Genomic DNA, 19,048 nt, shown 5'->3' on the forward strand with positions numbered 1-19,048 from the left:
AATTTCTTTTTTTCTTTTCATGTTCAACTCTGCTACATCCGATTGTCTCTTTCTCCATCTCATAATGGTGACAAATAAAAAGACAAACGTGAATTTTTCTCTAAAGTTTATTTTTTTTTTCTCCACTTGTATCTCTCAACAACACAAACTCTGCTGCGTGAAGACAAGGGTTTAGTAGACGTGTCAATGTCGCCTGTTAGAAACGTTGCCACATACATTGTACCAAGTCTTCTATAAATAAATAACGTTACATAAAGGTAACACTTCCGTTTCACATTGCCTCTCAGAAGCAGCATTTCCTCAGGTTCATGGAAGTAATGACCAGGATATAAAAAAACAAAAAACCTTGAAGGGTTAAAATGTAGTAAATGTCCTGTTAGCTTAAAAAAAAAAAGTGAATTTAAATGGAAGTCCGGAGCGAGACGTAGTGTTAGCGGAAACGGTCCTGGGGTTATGGGGGCTGAATAGGGCTCTGATCACCAACAATGGCGCGTAGAGGCAGAATCTGTGACCGTATCGGCTGGTTAGGTCTGCAGTTAAATTTTAAAGGTCTTTCCTATTTTTTTAAATGAATAATGCGCTATATATATATATATAAGGAAAACTTTACAATTAATCTTGGTTAAAAAAAAAAATGTCTTGCCGTTTTGTGTATGCAGCTCCTATGCAGACACAAGAGAATAGTATAAGGCTGTAACTGCAGGACGGGACGATATTCTCTGGTCCGACCCTTTATTGCAGCCGGACTTTCATGTCTTCTGTGGATCTGATGCTACCTCGGCCACCATGACGTCCCGGTATGATGCACGTCATGAAAGACCAAGGCACCCAGGAGGGAGACGTCCGGCTGCAACAGAGGAGCCGACCCAAAGTACCAGCTACTCCGCTCTACTGCATACACAAGACAGTAGTATTTTTTTTTGTTATAGCACACCCTATATCTTTGTCCTCCTCCTGAGGCCTTGGTGCATGATGCATCCTACGTTAAAGGGAAGTCCCTTTAACACTCCATTGGAAGTCAAATAAATACAAATAATGTGAATATTTGACATTTTCCCCCTCCCCAATCATCAATGGCCATTGTTTTTTTCCTTAAAGGGGCAGAAAGGACAAGTTAAGGTGAAGTGAGAAGACAATACGTGCATTTTATGGTGGATGAATCTGCAGCCGGCTGCAGTCGTTCTCTCTGAACTTCCCTATTAGTAGCAATTGTTTACTTTTTATATTTGTGTTAGGCGCACTTGCCCTTTAATTATCATTCCTTCAGAATTCGGCAATGATCATACTGCAGATCTGCAGTGATTTGAGTCAGAGATGTGGTTTATAGGAAGAAAACGTACATTCGCCTATACATAAATGCTTATATTGTCGCCCGAACCTGCCGATATCGACAATATAAAGTGTGCAGTGGCATCGGACAATCGATCCGGAGAGATGCCGATCGCACATGTCAGATTTTAGACTGCCAAGCGCATTGTTCTCCTCGAGACGCGCGTCGAGGGGGCTCTCTCGGAGCTCCTGTGTATGGGAGGGATGGTTGAGAGTCCCCAAATATGTAAGGAAGCCTTAGGCTAGTTTCAACATCTCCAGTATTTTGCCGGAAGTCGGATCCAGCACAAATGTAGTACAGTTACATTCATTTACAATGGAAGCGCGACACCATGTGGTTGTGCATGAAGCATGTGTCCAAATAGTATCACACTTCTTCCATTGTAAATGAATATAACTGTACTACATATGTAACGGATCCTGCTTCCGGAAAAATACCAGCAATGTGAAACCGGCCTTAAGGACCCTGTTCTTTTTTTTTTTTTTTTTTTTCATTTTATTCCTTATATCAGATGTATTCCTCCCACTGTGGACCTTAAGCAGAAGACTGCGGTGTAAACAACTAATTACATATACTGCACTCCTTTATAAATTTCATCCTTTTGTTCAGCAGACTATGAAAAACAAGGGCTGACATTTTTTTGGGCATGTTCAGTAGACGCCATAGAAGCTTTCTGATCACTAAATGTAATGATCGAAACCTAATACAAAGAGCATCCTTATCCAATGTATCGGAGATTTCCTAATACCCTCCTATAGATATTCGCTCCCCCCGCCAAACACAAACGCTTGGCTGCCGAAATTCAAGAGCCGGAGCTTTTTCTGCCCCACACAATCTGTCATGGGGACTCGTTAAGCCTCTGTACACACATTTTGTTCTGATAAAATGTTAACTACTTTTATGTAACTTTTTCTGGCTCCGATATATCGATGACGTCTCAGCCCTTCATAATAGGATCAGTGGAGGCATCAATGACCTCAGAAAAAGGAGTCAAGTAACTTCTGAATCAGGGATCCTAGGTCTTGGAGGTCAAGATGGAGCTGTATCATTAGGTAATGGAGTTCTGTGTCACTGGAGCAATAGTCCATACACTTAATATTTGGGTTTTTGGGGTGCGGGACGTAACTGTTTTGGAATGTGGCCTCGATGTGTAACATGTAGTAAACCTTCCTTCTATATTCATCACGCGCAATGTCTATAATGAAGATGCAAAAATATAATATTTAAGTGCAATTTACGGTCTTTTTTTGTGCAAGCCTTGGCGGGTAGTTATCGGGGAGAAAAAACAAAAACAAAAACTAAACTCCTCCAAAATCAGCACCTACCAATCTGTCCAAGGGCCGTGTGTGCAACAGCAGCTCAACCCTATTCCCCGAGTGGCCCCGTTTTGATAACATCTTAACCCTGGACCACACCTTATTGTATTCCTCTGCTGCCCACCTATAGTCTCGGCTGGACCTTTATCCAGATGCGCTACTGTTTTTGGAAGCAGGCTGCAAGTTTAATGGATTAGTAAAACATGGCTATCGGTGATAATTCAGGTACCGAAATGCGTCAAAACCAGTCCATGGCTCATTTCCTAAAAGACCATGTTTTCGGCAGCTGCCCCCCTGCGCCTCGGTCAATAACTCAATGTATTTCTTCTAAGGCACCTAATTAAATGCGTTTTTTGCAAAGACATGGTTGCATTTCACAGCTCTGCTCCGGCGACCCGTACACCAACCATCAAAATAGACTCTGTAAAACATCTCCGAATATATTTCTATATCTAACCTTTAGATATTTACATATTTATATATCTCTTTATGAAAACTCTTATGTACAATGTATCACGTGTTCGTCTCTTTCACGACTTAGTCTTTTTTTTTTTGCATTTTTGTGCATTAAAATGCAATCTGACGTTTCGGCTGCCAACACTTTAGAAGTCCGTAACGTCCGATTCTCCCAGCGATGATCCGCCCGGATTCTTCTCCCGCGTTTCGTACCTCATTTTTGAACGTCCACCTCCTCCTTCCCTTGAATGGTGCGTTTTGGGAGCCGAGGGTTGAGGTAGCAAGATCTGTGCCAGTTCAGTGCAAAATTCCTTTTTTTTTTTTTTTTTTTAGTTCTTCGCCCGCAAAAGTCATTTAGAATCGCATGATCCGTTTTGCGTCCTGTGCTCGCCGGGGGACAGCGGGCGGCCATTAGAGAGAGCAGTCAATTTGTCCTCCTGCAGAGGATCGCATAAATGTGATGGTCGCTGTATTAAACAGTCCGGCGCCGTCTGCTGCGGATATGCTGCCTGGTCATGTGACCAAATTAATGGCTCCAGGTGTGAACCTGGAAATAGAGAGGAGGCATTAATAAGAGGAAAGTGTCAGAAATACAATGAAAGCTTCATTTTTTTGAAAGCGCCACAAATCCTGTACAGTCCCTTTAAATGTGTACTGCCATATTGTGCTGATAAATACCAGCAATTTTGCAATTTACTGCTTATTAAAATTTTCAGCCGTTCTTGAGATATTAACCCTTTTCATTTGTTGCCTTGGAAACCGACCACCGCAGCCAGACAGCAGAGTATGCGCAGCACTTACAATCGCTTTCCTATTAAACATTGTTTTGATCGTTGGAGCGCGTGATTATCTCCAGCGTCAGTGTTTACAAGTTAGTCAGTGGTGGTCGGTTTCCTAGGCAACGAGCTTGTAAACAAAAGTAATGTAATCAAACGGATGGAGATTTTAATAAGCAGTAAATTGCTTGTTTATTCCAGCACTATCTGGCCATATCCATCTATGAGGATGGGAATAACCCTTTAAAATCCAAGCAATGCTAATTAGCAAGCTACATTGCATTACATCTAACATTCTCTGCATACATAGAGAACAGGCAATCAACAAGTACACGGCAAAGGATTAGCAGAACAGGGATGAAGTTTGGGATACTACTGTATTTTTCTGACTATGATGCACTTTTTTCCCTAAAATATTTTGGAAACTGGGAGGGGTGTACCTGGCTGTGGCGGTAGGGGAGTGGTGGAAGAAGGAGCTAGTGTTAGGGCTTACAGCGTGCCCACTAACAAAGAAAATGAATATTCACTGCTCTCCACTCCCATAATCTTCCCCTCTCTGCACTGAAGTCAGTGCCGAGAGGTGGGCAGCATTATGGTCATGGAGAGTAGTGAATATTCATCCTCTTTAAAAGCGGGCACACAATCACCCTGCAGCCTGCTATTAAAGAGAATGAATATTCACTGCTCCATACACCCATAATCAAGGGCGTGAGACGCAGTGAATATTCCCTCAGCGGATGTCTGCGTGTGATTGGGGCCGCATAGCAGTGGTGTCATGTGCTGAAGTCACTTGCCGGCATCAGAAGAGGACATTGCGCACTGGAGTAGAGAAGGGATGGGGGATAGAATTTTTTTTTTAATGTGTGGTGCATAAAGGGAGGCAAATGAAGGGAATTTTGTTACTTACCGTAAATTCCTTTTCTTCTAGCTCTTATTGGGAGACCCAGACGATTGGGGTATAGCTACTGCCCTCTGGAGGCCACACAAAGCACTACACTAAAAGTGCAAGGCCCCTCCCTCTCTGGCTATACCCCCCCGTGGTATCACGGGTACTCCAGTTTTAGTGCCAAAGCAAGAAGGAGGAAGCCAACAACTGGTTTAAACAAATTAACTCCGAGTAACATCGGAGAACTGAAAAACCGTTCAACATGAACAACATGTGTACCCGCAAACAGCAAAAAACAATCCCGAAGGACAACAGGGCGGGTGCTGGGTCTCCCAATAAGAGCTAGAAGAAAAGGAATTTACGGTAAGTAACAAAATTCCCTTCTTCTTCAGCGCTCTATTGGGAGACCCAGACGATTGGGACGTCCAAAAGCTGTCCCTGGGTGGGTAAAGAAATACCTCATGTTAGAGCTGCAAAACAGCCCCCCCCTACGGGGATGTCACTGCCGCCTGCAGGACTCTTCTACCTAAGCTGGCATCCGCCGAAGCATAGGTATGCACCTGATAATGCTTGGTGAACGTGTGCAGACTCGACCAGGTAGCCGCCTGACACACCTGTTGAGCCGAAGCCTGGTGCCGTAATGCCCAGGACGCACCTACGGCTCTGGTTGAGTGGGCTTTTAGCCCTGAAGGAACCGGAAGCCCAGCAGAACGGTAGGCCTCTATAATTGGTTCTTTGATCCATCGAGCCAAGGTGGCTTTAGAAGCCTGCAACCCCTTGCGCGGACCGGCGACAAGGACAAAAAGTGCATCGGAACGGCGCATGGGCGCCGTGCGGGAAATGTAGATCCTGAGTGCTCTCACCAGATCTAGCAAACGCAAGTCCCTTTCATACCGGTGAACCGGATGAGGATAAAAGGAAGGCAATGATATATCCTGATTAAGATGAAACGAGGATACGACCTTAGGGAGAAACTCCGGAATGGGGCGCAGCACAACCTTGTCCTGGTGGAACACCAAGAAGGGAGCCTTGGATGACAGAGCAGCCAGCTCAGACACTCGCCGAAGCGATGTGATCGCAACAAGAAACGCCACTTTCTGTGACAGGCGAGAAAAAGAAACTTCTTTGAGAGGCTCGAAGGGCGGCTTCTGGAGAGCCACTAGTACCCTGTTCAGATCCCATGGATCCAACGGCCGCTTGTACGGGGGCACAATATGACAGACCCCCTGCAGGAACGTGCGCACCTTAGGAAGACGTGCTAGACGCTTCTGAAAAAACACGGATAGTGCCGAGACTTGCCCTTTAAGGGAGCCGAGCGACAAGCCCTTTTCCAACCCTGATTGCAGGAAAGATAGAAAAGTGGGCAATGCAAATGGCCAGGGAGACACTCCCTGAGCAGAGCACCAGGTTAAGAAAATCTTCCACGTTCTGTGGTAGATCTTAGCAGAAGTTGACTTCCTAGCTTGTCTCATTGTGGCTACCACTCCCTGGGATAATCCTGTTGACGATAGGATCCAGGACTCAATGGCCACACAGTCAGGTTCAGGGCCGCAGAATTCTGATGGAAAAACGGCCCTTGAGACAGCAGGTCTGGACGGTCTGGAAGCGACCACGGTCGGCCGACCGTGAGATGCCACAGATCCGGATACCACGATCTCCTCGGCCAGTCTGGGGCGACGAGTATGATGCGGCTGCAATCGGATCTGATCTTGCGTAGTACTCTGGGCAAGAGTGCCAGAGGCGGGAATACATATGGGAGGCGGAAGTGCGACCAATCTTGCACCAAGGCGTCTGCCGCCAGCGCTCTTTGATCTCGCGACCGCGCCATGAATGCCGGGACCTTGTTGTTGTGCCGAGACGCCATTAGGTCGACGTCCGGCACTCCCCATCGGCGACAGATTTCCTGAAACACGTCCGGGTGAAGGGACCATTCCCCTGCGTCCATGCCCTGGCGACTGAGGAAGTCTGCTTCCCAGTTTTCTACGCCCGGGATGTGAACCGCGGATATGGTGGATGCTGTGTCCTCCACCCAATTCAGAATGCGCCGGACTTCCTGAAAGGCTTGACGGCTGCGCGTCCCTCCTTGGTGGTTGATGTATGCCACCGCTGTGGAGTTGTCCGATTGGATTCGGATCTGCTTTCCTTCCAGCCACTGTTGGAAGGCCAGTAGGGCAAGATACACTGCCCTGATTTCCAGAACATTGATCTGAAGGGTGGACTCCTGCTGAGTCCACGTCCCCTGAGCCCTGTGGTGTAGAAACACTGCTCCCCACCCCGACAGACTCGCATCTGTCGTGACTACTGCCCAGGATGGGGGCAGGAAGGATCTTCCCTGAGACAATGAGGTGGGAAGGAGCCACCATTGCAGAGAGTCCTTGGCCGTCTGGGAAAGAGAGACTTTCCTGTCTAGGGAAGTCGTCTTCCCGTCCCATTGGCGGAGAATGTCCCATTGAAGTGGACGCAGATGAAACTGCGCAAAGGGAACTGCTTCCATGGCTGCCACCATCTTCCCTAGGAAGTGCATGAGGCGCCGTAAGGGGTGCGACTGGCCCTGAAGGAGCGATTGCACCCCTGTCTGTAGGGACCGCTGCTTGTTTAGCGGAAGCTTCACTCTCGCTGCTCGAGTATGAAACTCCATGCCAAGATACGTTAGTGACTGTGTCGGTGACAGATTTGACTTTGGAAAGTTGATGATCCATCCAAAAGTCTGGAGAGTCTCCAGCATAGCCTGTAGACTGAGTTGGCATGCCTCTTGAGAGGGTGCCTTGACAAGTAGATCGTCTAGGTAAGGGATCACCGAGTGTCCCTGAGAGTGCAAGACTGCTACCACCGCCGCCATGACCTTGGTGAAGACCCGTGGGGCTGTCGCCAGACCAAATGGCAGAGCTACGAACTGAAAATGGTCGTCTCCTATCACAAAACGTAGAAAACGTTGATGTTCTGTAGCAATTGGCACATGGAGATAAGCATCCTTGATGTCTATTGAGGCAAGGAAGTCTCCTTGAGACATTGAGGCAATGACAGAACGGAGGGTTTCCATCCGGAACCGTCTGGCGTGTACATGTTTGTTGAGCAGTTTTAGGTCCAGAACAGGACGGAATGAGCCGTCCTTTTTTGGCACCACAAAGAGATTGGAGTAAAACCCTCTCCCTTGTTCCTGAAACGGTACAGGAACCACTACTCCCTCCGCTCTTAGGGAGTCCACCGCCTGCCGCAGGACATCTACACGGTCTGGGTGTGGGGAGGTTCTGAAGAACCGAGCTGGAGGACGAGAACTGAACTCGATTCTGTACCCGCGCGACAAAATGTCCGTCACCCACCGGTCTTTGACCTGTGACATCCAAGTGTCGTAAAAGCGGGAGAGCCTGCCCCCGACCGGAGATGCGGAGGGAGGGGACTGGAAGTCATGAGGTAGCCGCTTTGGAAGCGGTTCCTCCATTTGCTTTCTTGGGGCGTGAATGAGCCCTCCAGGAATCTGAGTTTCTTTGCGTCCTCTGAGTCCCTTTGGACGAGGAGAATTGTGTTTTGCCCGAACCTCGAAAGGACTGAAACTTCTGCTTCCACTTTCTCTGCTGAGGTTTGCTTGATCTGGGCTGGGGTAAAGAGGAGTCTTTACCCTTGGACTGTTTAATGATGTCAGCCAATGGCTCGCCAAACAGTCTTTCTCTAGACAAAGGCAAGCTGGTTAAACATTTTTTGGAACCAGCATCTGCTTTCCAGTCCTTTAACCACAATGCCCTGCGCAAAACTACCGAATTGGCAGACGCCATTGAGGTGCGGCTGGTAGATTCTAGGACCGCATTGATAGCGTAAGACGCAAACGCGGACATCTGCGAGGTAAGGGACGCCACTTGCGGCACCGCTGGATGTAAGATAGCATCCACTTTCGCTAAACCAGCTGAAATAGCTTGTAGCGCCCATACGGCTGCGAATGCTGGAGCAAACGACGCGCCGATAGCTTCATAGACAGATTTTAACCAAAGGTCCATCTGTCTGTCATTGGCATCTTTAAGTGAAGCGCCATCTTCCACTGCAACTATGGATCTAGCTGCAAGTTTGGAAATCGGGGGATCCACCTTTGGACACTGGGTCCAGCGCTTGACCACCTCAGGGGGGAAAGGATAACGTGTATCCTTAGAACGTTTAGAGAAACGCTTTTCTGGATGAGCATCGTGTTTCTGGATTGATTCTCTGAAGTCAGAGTGATCCAACAGAGCACTTAATTTACGCTTGGGATAGAGGAAACGAAATTTCTCCTGCTCTGCCGCTGCCTCTTCTGCTGAAGGGGCTGGGGGAGAAATATCTAACAGCTTATTGATGGCTGAGATAAGATCGTTTACCATGGCGTCCCCATCCGGGGTATCCAGATTGAGAGGGGTTCCAGGATTAGACTCCTGATCACTCTCTTCAGACACATCACAGGGAGACTGATTGCGCTGAGACCCTGAGCAGTGTGATGACGTTGAGGGTCTTTCCCAGCGAGCCCGCTTGGGGTGGCTGGGGCAATCATCTGAGTCATCATACTCATCCTGAGAGGCCGGGGACCCCCTTGCAGTCTGGATTAAATCCAACTGCGGAGGGTTAGAGGACATAGACCTCGCCGTGTCCATAGACTGAGCCCCAGGCATGGATTGCAAAGTTTCCAGGATTTTTGCCATAGTCACCGACATATTAACCGCAAAAACTGCAAAGTCTGACCCTGACACCGGGGCAGGACTTACAGGCGTCTCAGCCTGGGTCACTATCTCTCCTGACTCCGGCTGGCGAAGCAGCACCGGATCTGAGCATTGCACACAATGGGGGTCTTTGGAACCTGCTGGTAGAGCAGTCCCACAAGCAGCACACACAGTGCACACAGCCCTAGCCTTGGCAGCCTTGCGTCTTGTGGATGACATGCTGCTGCTTCCTCAGAGCGATCTGCCAGGAAGCGACCTCACAGTGCAAGAAATCAATAAATCTCTATGTCCAGTGACACAATACACTAACATACACTGAGGCACTAGAGGGGCCAGCTGAAAAGCCGCTTACCGCCCGCTAAAGAGCGGGTGTGTGGTCTTCCAAAGCCCCTCAGTCTAGGTCTCCCAGAGCCTTGCGTCCTTCTTCCAGCCAGCCATGCATGTAATGGCTGCCGGCGTTCTGAGGGAAGAAGGGGGGCGGGCCCTGGGCGTTCCTGACCAAGAGCGGGAAGCCTGCTCCCTCTGTGCCTAGTGTGAGGGCTGGAGCATGTAAATCAGGCTCCAGCCCTCCTCGCTGCCGTGAAACAGCGTCTCTCCCCTACCCTGATTGACAGGGTGGGGGCGGGAACGATCGGAGCTGCCGGCGTCCTAGGCCCAAAAGCCGGGGACTAGAGTTATAAACGCCGCCGCCGTAAAAGCGCGGTCGGCGTATCCCCGGCGCACCACAAGTCACAGCAGCGCCGCCCGGTCCAGTGAGGGTCGGCGCTGCGTTCCCAGAACACAAAGTCCCCCAGATGACTGTAGGAACACCAGCTCAGTGTACGGTCCCCGGCGCACTACAACACCCAGCCAGCCCGGAGTGTGTCTGTGCCTGCCGGGGACACAGAGTACCTGTATGATGCAGGGCCCGGTCCCTGATGGTACTCCTGCTCCGTATCCATCAGGTTCTGATGGGTCTGTGGATGGAGCCCGGCGACAGAGCTTTGAGGCCGGCAGGATCCCACTTCCACAGAACCCCCAAGGGGATGTGGAAGGAAAACAGCATGTCAGGCTCCAGCCCTGTACCAGCAATAGGTACCTCAACCTTACAACACCATCCAGGGGTGAGAAGGGAGCATGCTGGGAACACTATATGTGTCCTCTTTTCTTCCATCCGAACTAGTCAGCAGCTACTGCTGACTAAAATCTGTGGAGCTATGCATGGAATGTCTGACCTCCTTCGCACACAAAGCTAAAACTGGAGTACCCGTGATACCACGGGGGGGTATAGCCAGAGAGGGAGGGGCCTTGCACTTTTAGTGTAGTGCTTTGTGTGGCCTCCAGAGGGCAGTAGCTATACCCCAATCGTCTGGGTCTCCCAATAGAGCGCTGAAGAAATACCCGGATGGGCCAAAGACGGGGGACATCTATACCCGAATGGGCCAAAGACGGGGGACAGCTATACCCGGATGGGCCAAGGGCGGGTGACATCTATATTTGGATGGGCCAAGGGCGGGGAACATCTATACCCGGATGGGCCAAGGGCGGGGGACAGCTATACCCGAATGGGCCAAAGACGGGGGACATCTATACCCGAATGGGCCAAAGACGGGGGACATCTATACCCGGATGGGCCAAAGACGGGGGACATCTATACCCGGATGGGCCAAAGACGGGGGACATTAGTACAGAATTGGGACACATTACCCCCCATAACAATGTCAGCGGCATATCGACACCCCCTAAACGACTTCCATAATTTCCCCCCCTTAAAACCTAGGTGCCTCTTATGGTCCATTACGTTTTATAGTCCAAAAAATACAATACCTTGTGCATCTGAAATTAACACATGTGACTTCTGTTCACTGAAGAGAGGAACCCTCTCGTGGTTACTGGGATACACAAATTCGCTGGTGTCCGTCTTAGTGTAGTTTTGTTGGCAATTTGACAGGTGTGAATGGTCGGTGCCGTTCCTGTAACAGTCCTGGTTGCTTTGTGGCTTTTCATAGGAGCAGTCTATAGAGGATAACGGCTGGGGGCAGTAATCCGGGTCCTTGCTGTACATTGCTCGGCCCTCCAAGCAATCTGTACAGACCACCTGGTAACCGTATCCTGGAATGATAGCAAAACGGGGTTTAGTTTATCAAATCTCCATTATTTGCTGAAACGGTGACATCCCTTTAAATGCACCCGCCACTAGAGGGAGCTCACTGTATACTGGGGATATAATGAACTTCTATAAACACTCCCTCCAGACGTAAGAATTGGATCATTTCCTTCTGTGACCACAAAAAAGAAATCACAATCTGATCGTTACCGTTACTGTCCGATGAGAACAATCCATCTGATTTACAAGGTTCATCCGCGTTGCATCCTATGCAGAGTCTCGGCTGCCTGTAGCCCACGTTGCAGGCCTCCACGTCCGTGCTCCCAATGCCTTCACTGGAACAGATCCCTGGAGAACAGAACAGACGGGAAACAGTCAATATAACCCGTCTATGATAATTTCTCATGTCTGTCTCTTTTCCACCTAATTCATCAACTTAAGATCTGTTTCCAGCTCCACTGAACGATCAGGTTACAGCTGCCCATAGAAGTCTATGGAGACGAGCTGCTGTGAGATTGTATACAGCGTCACTAAGATCAGGTTACAGCTGCCCATAGAAGTCTATGGAGACGAGCTGCTGTGAGATTGTATACAGCGTCACTAAAATCAGGTTACAGCTGCCCATAGAAGTCTATGGAGACGAGCTGCTGTGAGCTGTTTTCGTCAACTGAAAATTTGTTTCCAGCTTCACTGAGAGATCAGGTTACCGCTGCCCATGGAAATCTATGGAGACGAGCTGCTGTGAGGTCTAAAATGGTTTTCATCAACTGAAAATCTGTTTCCAGCTTCTCAGAGATCAGGTTACAGCTGCACATAGAAGTCTATGCATGGATACAAATTGCTGTGAGAACTTTTAGGGTACGCACGCACAGTAGTAGGTCCTACTCCCTCCTACACAGCTCTGTCTATGTGCAGCCCCTCTTTCCCCCACTCTCCATAGACTTTTATGGGCAGCTGTAACCCGATCTCTGGGTGAAGCTGAAAAGCAATCTGCTCTCTGGAAACGATCAGTGAATTCAGAACAAATGCAGTTTATGGGGTGAGGATGAGGGAGAACTGTTTTATATTATTGTTGCTTGTTCAATATTTTTATGGAGAGGTTTTGCTTTTTTTGCTTTTTTTGGGGGGGGGGTTACTTTGCAGGTCTGTGCCCACTTGTAACGACTTACCTTGTGAGGATAAATAACTCGGCACGTCGGGCGGCACAATGGTTTCATCTGTAAAATAAGGAGCGATCCAGGTTATTTTTTTACTGTAATATATATATATATATATTAAACTAGAACTATCATACAACAGGGCTCCCTTCTCAAAGCCACTGACTATACGTCATGTTATGTGTTTTATTAAGGCTATGTTCACACATTGCTTTGTTGCGTTTTTTTTTTTCCTGTTTATAGTAAAGAACAGGTTTTGCTGTTTTTTCTCTGGTGTTTTTTGGTACAGATTAGATGTGCGGTTTGTCTACAGTACATGTTTATCCATTAAATTAAACTTAAAGCTCCTGGCCCTTTAAGACTTAAAGGAAAAGCGCTTGCTTTTTGTCCATTACCTGTGTTTGTGACGCTGTATTCCTCACTCTTCTTCCGGGTTTGGTAGATGATACACACCCAAACCAGCGAGGTGAGGACGATACTGCACACCACGGCGATGGTGATGATACCGAACGTCATGGTGCCCTCCATCCTGCTGGACTCCAGCACGCAGCCGGAGGCCGGGAATACGCTGACTTGACTGTAGGCTCTTTCCGTTCCGAGAGTGTTGGACATCTCGCAGGTATATTTGCCAGCGTCTTCCTGGGCCACATTGCGTATGATGAGGAGCTGGTTCCCGGGAGTAAAATGGTGCCGGTCAGTCATGACGAGGGGCTCGTCTCCTTTCAGCCATGTGATCCGGGGCGGGGGGCTCCCGCTTGCTTTACACTGCAATGCTAACGTAGCCCCCGCTGACACAGTGCGGTCCTCCAGCGGATGCGCCAAAAACGGCATTTCTGAAAACACAATAAATTTTGAGTCGTGCAAATAATGGAATTTTTCTCTCGTTTATAAACATTTTTTTTTTAAGCTTACCGAGTATTGTTAATGTGGCATTTGCCGAAACCGACCCTGCCAGGTTTTGCGCGGTGCAGCTGTACACCCCCATATCCTCAGCCTTCACGTCCGTAATGAAGAAGACGTCGTCGTCTGGCATGACGTGCATGCGGCGTTCCCGGGCAGCGGGGAAGTCTGTGCCGCCATCTTTCTGCCAGGCGATTTCCGGGATGGGGTACCCATCCGCTGCGCACTCTAACCTGGCAGTGGTGCCCGTCCGGATGGTGTTATCTCTGGGGGTCTTGGTGAAGGACGGCAGAACTGTAATCAAGAGATTTACAAACATGGATGAAACTAAAGTTATAACACAACAAGGAAAGAGTACTGTATTTTTAGATGCGCTTTTCCTCCCAAAAATTTGGGAGGAAAATGAGCCAAATGTAGCTTACCGGGGGATGCTGGAGAGGGGCCACAGGAGGCAGGGGCGATGCTGCGGGTGGTGCGCTGTGGGCTCTGCTGCATTGCGGGCGGTGAAGCAGGGGCTGCCATCCTAAACGTTATTGGTGTAGGCTTCAAATAATGGCGCCCAGAGTCGGCGCATGCGCAGATGCAACTGTTGGCTCAAGATCTCATCTGTGCACGCGCTGCTTCTGGCCAGTTGATCTCCCAGCGGACTTATGGTGCCCAGAGCTGGCGCGTATGCAGATGAGATCTTGGCTTACCATTGAGCTGATTGCTCAATCTGCGCATGCACCACCTCCGGGCGCCATTTCTTTGAAGTCCGCATAGTTTCTGGATACTCCTCCTGCCTCACAGCGCTGCCGTCCACAGCAAGCACCTGGGACACCCGCTGCACCGACAGCAGCATCGCCCCCGTTTCCTCTGACCCCGCTCCACCACCACTGCTGTCCCCTCGCCGGTAAGACACCACCGGGATTATAAGACGGACCCCAGATTTTTTTTTTTTCTAAATTTGGGGTGCGTCTTATAATCCAATGCGTCTTATAAAACAAAAAATATGGTGAATATAAAATCATGTGATTGCACCTTCATAAAATAAAGCCACCCTTGGCTGCTAAAGATTATAAAGATGGTACCTATTTTTTCGGGAGGGGTTATAAGAGGTGGTGCACTTTACTCACCATTCACAACAAGTCCAGCTTTATTGGAGTAGGTAGAACCAAAATGGTTGGTGATGATGCACTGGTATTGTCCGTCGTGCTCAAAAGTCACATTGCGTAAGTGCAGGATGGTGGTGTAAACCATCACGTCTCCGTCCTTCTCCCGGATGTTGGCGAAGTTCTCCGTCTCCGCGTTGTGCAAGATTTCGTTGTCTTTCTTCCACACGAAGGTCATCGGAGAACTGCTGCTGCTGGCGGCGGAGCAGGAGAAGCGGATGTCCTTTCCCACCACCGCCATGGTCTTCTCTGGGTGCACCGTGATGTGCGGTTTCGGGAGATCATCTATAAGATTACAAATGGAAACAATATATAGAAGAATTATCCTCACCGTTCCACATTTTAGAAGATCCGGATCAGCTACCTGGGACCCGGTCACAAAAGGTTCCTAATACGAGACTGCCCCGCTCCCAAAATTCACGGCAATTTCTGCCCACGGCAAGTCGCTCGTGGTGATTGCTTAGATTTTGTTACTGATGACGTTCCCTTAATGTTAGCTAACCAAACACTGGTGGGATGACTCCTCTGTTTACCCCCCAGTGCCAGTGGTCGTAGGTGGCTCCATTTTTCATTAAGCTTGGCTCAGCCAAATATTTGACATTTAAGGATTATGCAAAGCTGAGAACGTGTCCCATCTGTGCAGGTCGGGGCGATTTTCTACCTTTTTTTGCTTGAGGTGCAAAACGCAAACATCTTGTAGCAAACTTCTCTCTCTCTTTTCCCTTTCACTACTATTTGAAACAACTCTAGGCTCTGGGAAATAAACATTTTTTTTGGGGACTTTTTGTACATACAATTTCAGGACAATATGGGATACCTAACGATATAAAGGGTTATTTCAGCTAGTTATCACCTATTTAGTGGTTATCTGTTTGATCAGTGGTGTTTCTGACTGTGGAACCTAGAGCAATCACAGTGGCTAGGAGTTGAAGGGTGCAGCAGGTCGCACATGCATCCTGCAGCGCCAATCAAGTCTGATAATGAAGATACCTGACGCCTAGCTATCTTCAACAGTGACAAATATTTGATTGGAATGGCCAAAAGATATAAAGGGGTATTCCAGACAGATATCAGCTACTTAGTGGTTATCGGTTTGATTGCTGCAAGCTCCATAGTTGGAAACCCCACTGATCACAGTGGCTAGGAGTTGAAGGGTGCAGAAGGTCGCACATGCATCCTGCAGCGCCAGTCAAGTCTGATAATGAAGATACCTGACGCCTAGCTATCTTCAACAGTGACAAAAACTCGATTGGAATGGCCAAAATATATAAATGGGTATTCCAGACAGATATCAACTATTTAGTGGTTATCCGTTTGATTGCTGCAAGTTTCACAGTTGGAAAACCCTTGATCACTGTGGCTAGGAGTTGAAGGGTGCAGCGCGTCGCACATGTGTCCTGCAGCTCCAATCAAATCTGATTAATTTACCTGAAGCCTAGCTATCTTCAACAGTGACAAACAGTTGATTGGAATGGCCTAACGATATAAAGGGGTAAGGAGTTGAAGGGTGCAGCAGGTCGCACATGCATCCTGCAGCGCCAATCAAGTCTGATAATGGAGATACTTGAAGCCTAGCTATTTTCAACAGTGACAAATATTTGATTGGAATGGCATAAAGATATAGAGGTATTCCAGCTAAATATCAACTATTTAGTAGTTATCCATTTGATTGCTGCAAGTTCCACAGTCGGAAACTCCACTGATCACAGTGGCTCAGAGTTGAATGGTGCAGCAGGTCGCACATGCATCCTGCAGCATCAATCAAGTCGAATAATGAAGAGACCTGAAGCCTAGCTATCTTCAACAGTGAAAAAACTTGACTGTAATGGTCTAACAACATAAAGGGGTATTCCAGCAAGATATCAACTATTTAGTGGTTATCTGTTTTATTGTTCTGGGTTCTACTGTTGGAAACCCCAGTGGCAGTGAGCTGAAGGGTGCAGCAGGTGGCATATGTGTCCTGCAGCCCCAACAAAGTCTCATAATGAACAGACCTTAAGCTATCTTCAACAGTGACACAAACTTGATTGGAATGGCCTAAAGATATAAAGGGGTACTATTTAGTGGCTATTTCATTGCTGCAGGTTCCATAGTTTGAAACCCCACCGATCACAGTGGCTAGGAGTTGAAGGGTGCAGCAGGTCGCACATGCATCCTGCAGCTCCAATCAAGTCTGATAATAAAGAGACCTGAAGCCTAGCTATCTTCAAGAGTGACAAACATTTGATTGGAATGGCCTAACAATATAAAGGGGTAGTACAGATAGATATCAACTATTTAGTGGTTCCACAGTTGGAAACCCCACCGATCACAGTGGCTAGGAGTTCAATGGTGCAGCAGGTCGCACATGCGTCCTGCAGCGCCAATTAAGACTGATAATGAAGATACCTGAAGCCCAGCTATCTTCAACAACCACAAACACTTGATTGGAATGGCCTAACGACTCCTCTTGCTCGTGGATGGGAGTCCCAACAGTGGGACCCATGTTATCTAACAGACTATAGCGTTTTAGGCTGAAATGAAACGTCCACGTTGCGGTCCGATCCTTGCATCGCTGGAAGTTTCCATTTTTGTCAGTATCTTACAAATCCCGCCAAGGTCTTTTTCCAACACGGTTCATAAAGACCCTGATTTTGGTGAATAAGGTAACACAACATTATAGGCTGGAATACCCCTTGAAAGAGTTCCCAAAATGGACATTTGTCATGTATTTGATACACATCTGATTGCTCTGAGCTCTCAGCAGTAGTGTTGAGCGGACCCGGATCTGCAAAATCCGGATGGATCTCTCTCTCCCCCCATTGATTAACATGGCCGCGGATTCCGGATCGGATCCGGGCTTCGGCGGCAACCCGATACGGATCCGACGGACCCGGATTATGACCGATCCGCTCAACTCTACTCAGCAGTCACTAGAATGGTGGGGGCAGGATACCCAGTTCATCCTCGATTCCTTAAGTGTTGGTGGAGAACCATTTCGGGGCCATACACCCCAAAAAGCAGTCATACATGGGGTGGAGAGCCCCTTTCTAGTTGTTCCCCTATCCCGGGTACAGTTTTGGGAACACCCCTTTAAATACCGGTTTATTCTCCATTAAAGCCGACGTTCTTTTGAAGGTCTCCACTGATAGGAAACAGTTTCCTAATTAGTGTGATGAATACAATCTTAATACCAAAATGATGGTAGACACGTGAGGTACGCGCCCTCGTTCCGGGAGGCCGGAGCTCGTCTAACATGTGGAGGCTTTGAAAATCTAAAAAAATGACGAATTTCCACATCAGCGAGTTCCTCCGGCGGAAAGCACAAATCAGTAAACAAAATAAGCAACGCAAAACGTTCCAAGCCACGTACCTTACCGCTGCACGAAAACTAGGAATTCGGCCTGATGGGCCTCTACCTTGTTTTAATTAACCCTTTTGTTTTTTACCGTCCGTCCTGTGGGGACAGGATTGTGTTTTCAGCTGTCCGGAGCTCGGAGCCAGCTGGACCACAAAAGGAGAGAAGTGCTGGAATTTGGGTGTGAGCGGCAGGCGGCACATGTGACGCACACATGTGTCCTCCGGAGTTTTTGCACTTTTTTTTTTTGGTTTGCTATTGATTGGGTCACTTTTGGTCAGCGGCTATCGCAGATGTGCAGATTCCTGCGGCTGACGTTGGGTTATGGGTTGGATCAGATTACTATAGATCGAAGATCTACTTCTCGCTCCTCAATGGAACACGTCGTCTTATTTCGCGTGGGTTTCTTAAGTAACTGTACATCCGTCCTCCGCCATCTGTAGACAGACGTCCATAAAGATCTAGATAACACCATCTAATCTGGATTTGCATCAAGGACTTTAACCCTCAACATAGTATGGGCTCTGGCAACGAAAAAATGGCTTGCTGGCAATCATGTTCCCTTGTAAGATAAGCAGCAACGGTTACGTCAGGGAAATCAGATGGGTCAGAATCATTTCTGCAATCAGTGACGATATCTCGCATGTATGACGGGCCCCATAATCTCTATACGATGAGGTCAGATAAGTATTTCTGCACCCGGATCTGGTTTACAAAAATCACGGAAGATGCGATCAGTTTATAGTAAGAATAGAAAATGTGACACCCACCGCACACAAAGCTCTGCACCGGGACGCTGAAGATGCTCTTGTTCTGTAGAGACTCTGGATGGGCGCAAAGAGATCTCACATTGGACTGCAGCTTTCTACCAGTCAGCCACGGAGGAAGCCACTTCAGATGGCAGTCGCACAAGAAGCTCTCACTATTGATGTAGCTAGGAGGGGGAAAAAAAAGCCTTGTTAGACACTTCAGCCATT

At 48.1% G+C, this 19,048-nt stretch overlaps 1 protein-coding gene across 1 annotated transcript in view; it reads right to left on the reverse strand.

Annotated features, from left to right (window-relative positions):
* Positions 1-105: 105 nt before the first annotated feature.
* Positions 106-19,048, reverse strand: part of LRIG1 (leucine rich repeats and immunoglobulin like domains 1) — a 116,758-nt gene continuing 97,815 nt past the window's right edge. The window contains exons 14-21 of the mRNA XM_075321389.1: positions 18,842-19,005; positions 14,699-15,019; positions 13,596-13,877; positions 13,079-13,516; positions 12,696-12,743; positions 11,737-11,874; positions 11,247-11,531; positions 106-3,649 (exon numbers count right to left, since the gene is read on the reverse strand). Of these exons, the coding sequence (XP_075177504.1) occupies positions 3,453-3,649; positions 11,247-11,531; positions 11,737-11,874; positions 12,696-12,743; positions 13,079-13,516; positions 13,596-13,877; positions 14,699-15,019; positions 18,842-19,005 (1,873 nt within the window). The 3' untranslated portion in view covers positions 106-3,452. The remainder of the gene's footprint in view (positions 3,650-11,246; positions 11,532-11,736; positions 11,875-12,695; positions 12,744-13,078; positions 13,517-13,595; positions 13,878-14,698; positions 15,020-18,841; positions 19,006-19,048) is intronic.

The sequence above is a fragment of the Anomaloglossus baeobatrachus genome, chromosome 8, assembly GCF_048569485.1.
Source record: "Anomaloglossus baeobatrachus isolate aAnoBae1 chromosome 8, aAnoBae1.hap1, whole genome shotgun sequence".
NCBI lineage: Eukaryota > Metazoa > Chordata > Amphibia > Anura > Aromobatidae > Anomaloglossus > Anomaloglossus baeobatrachus.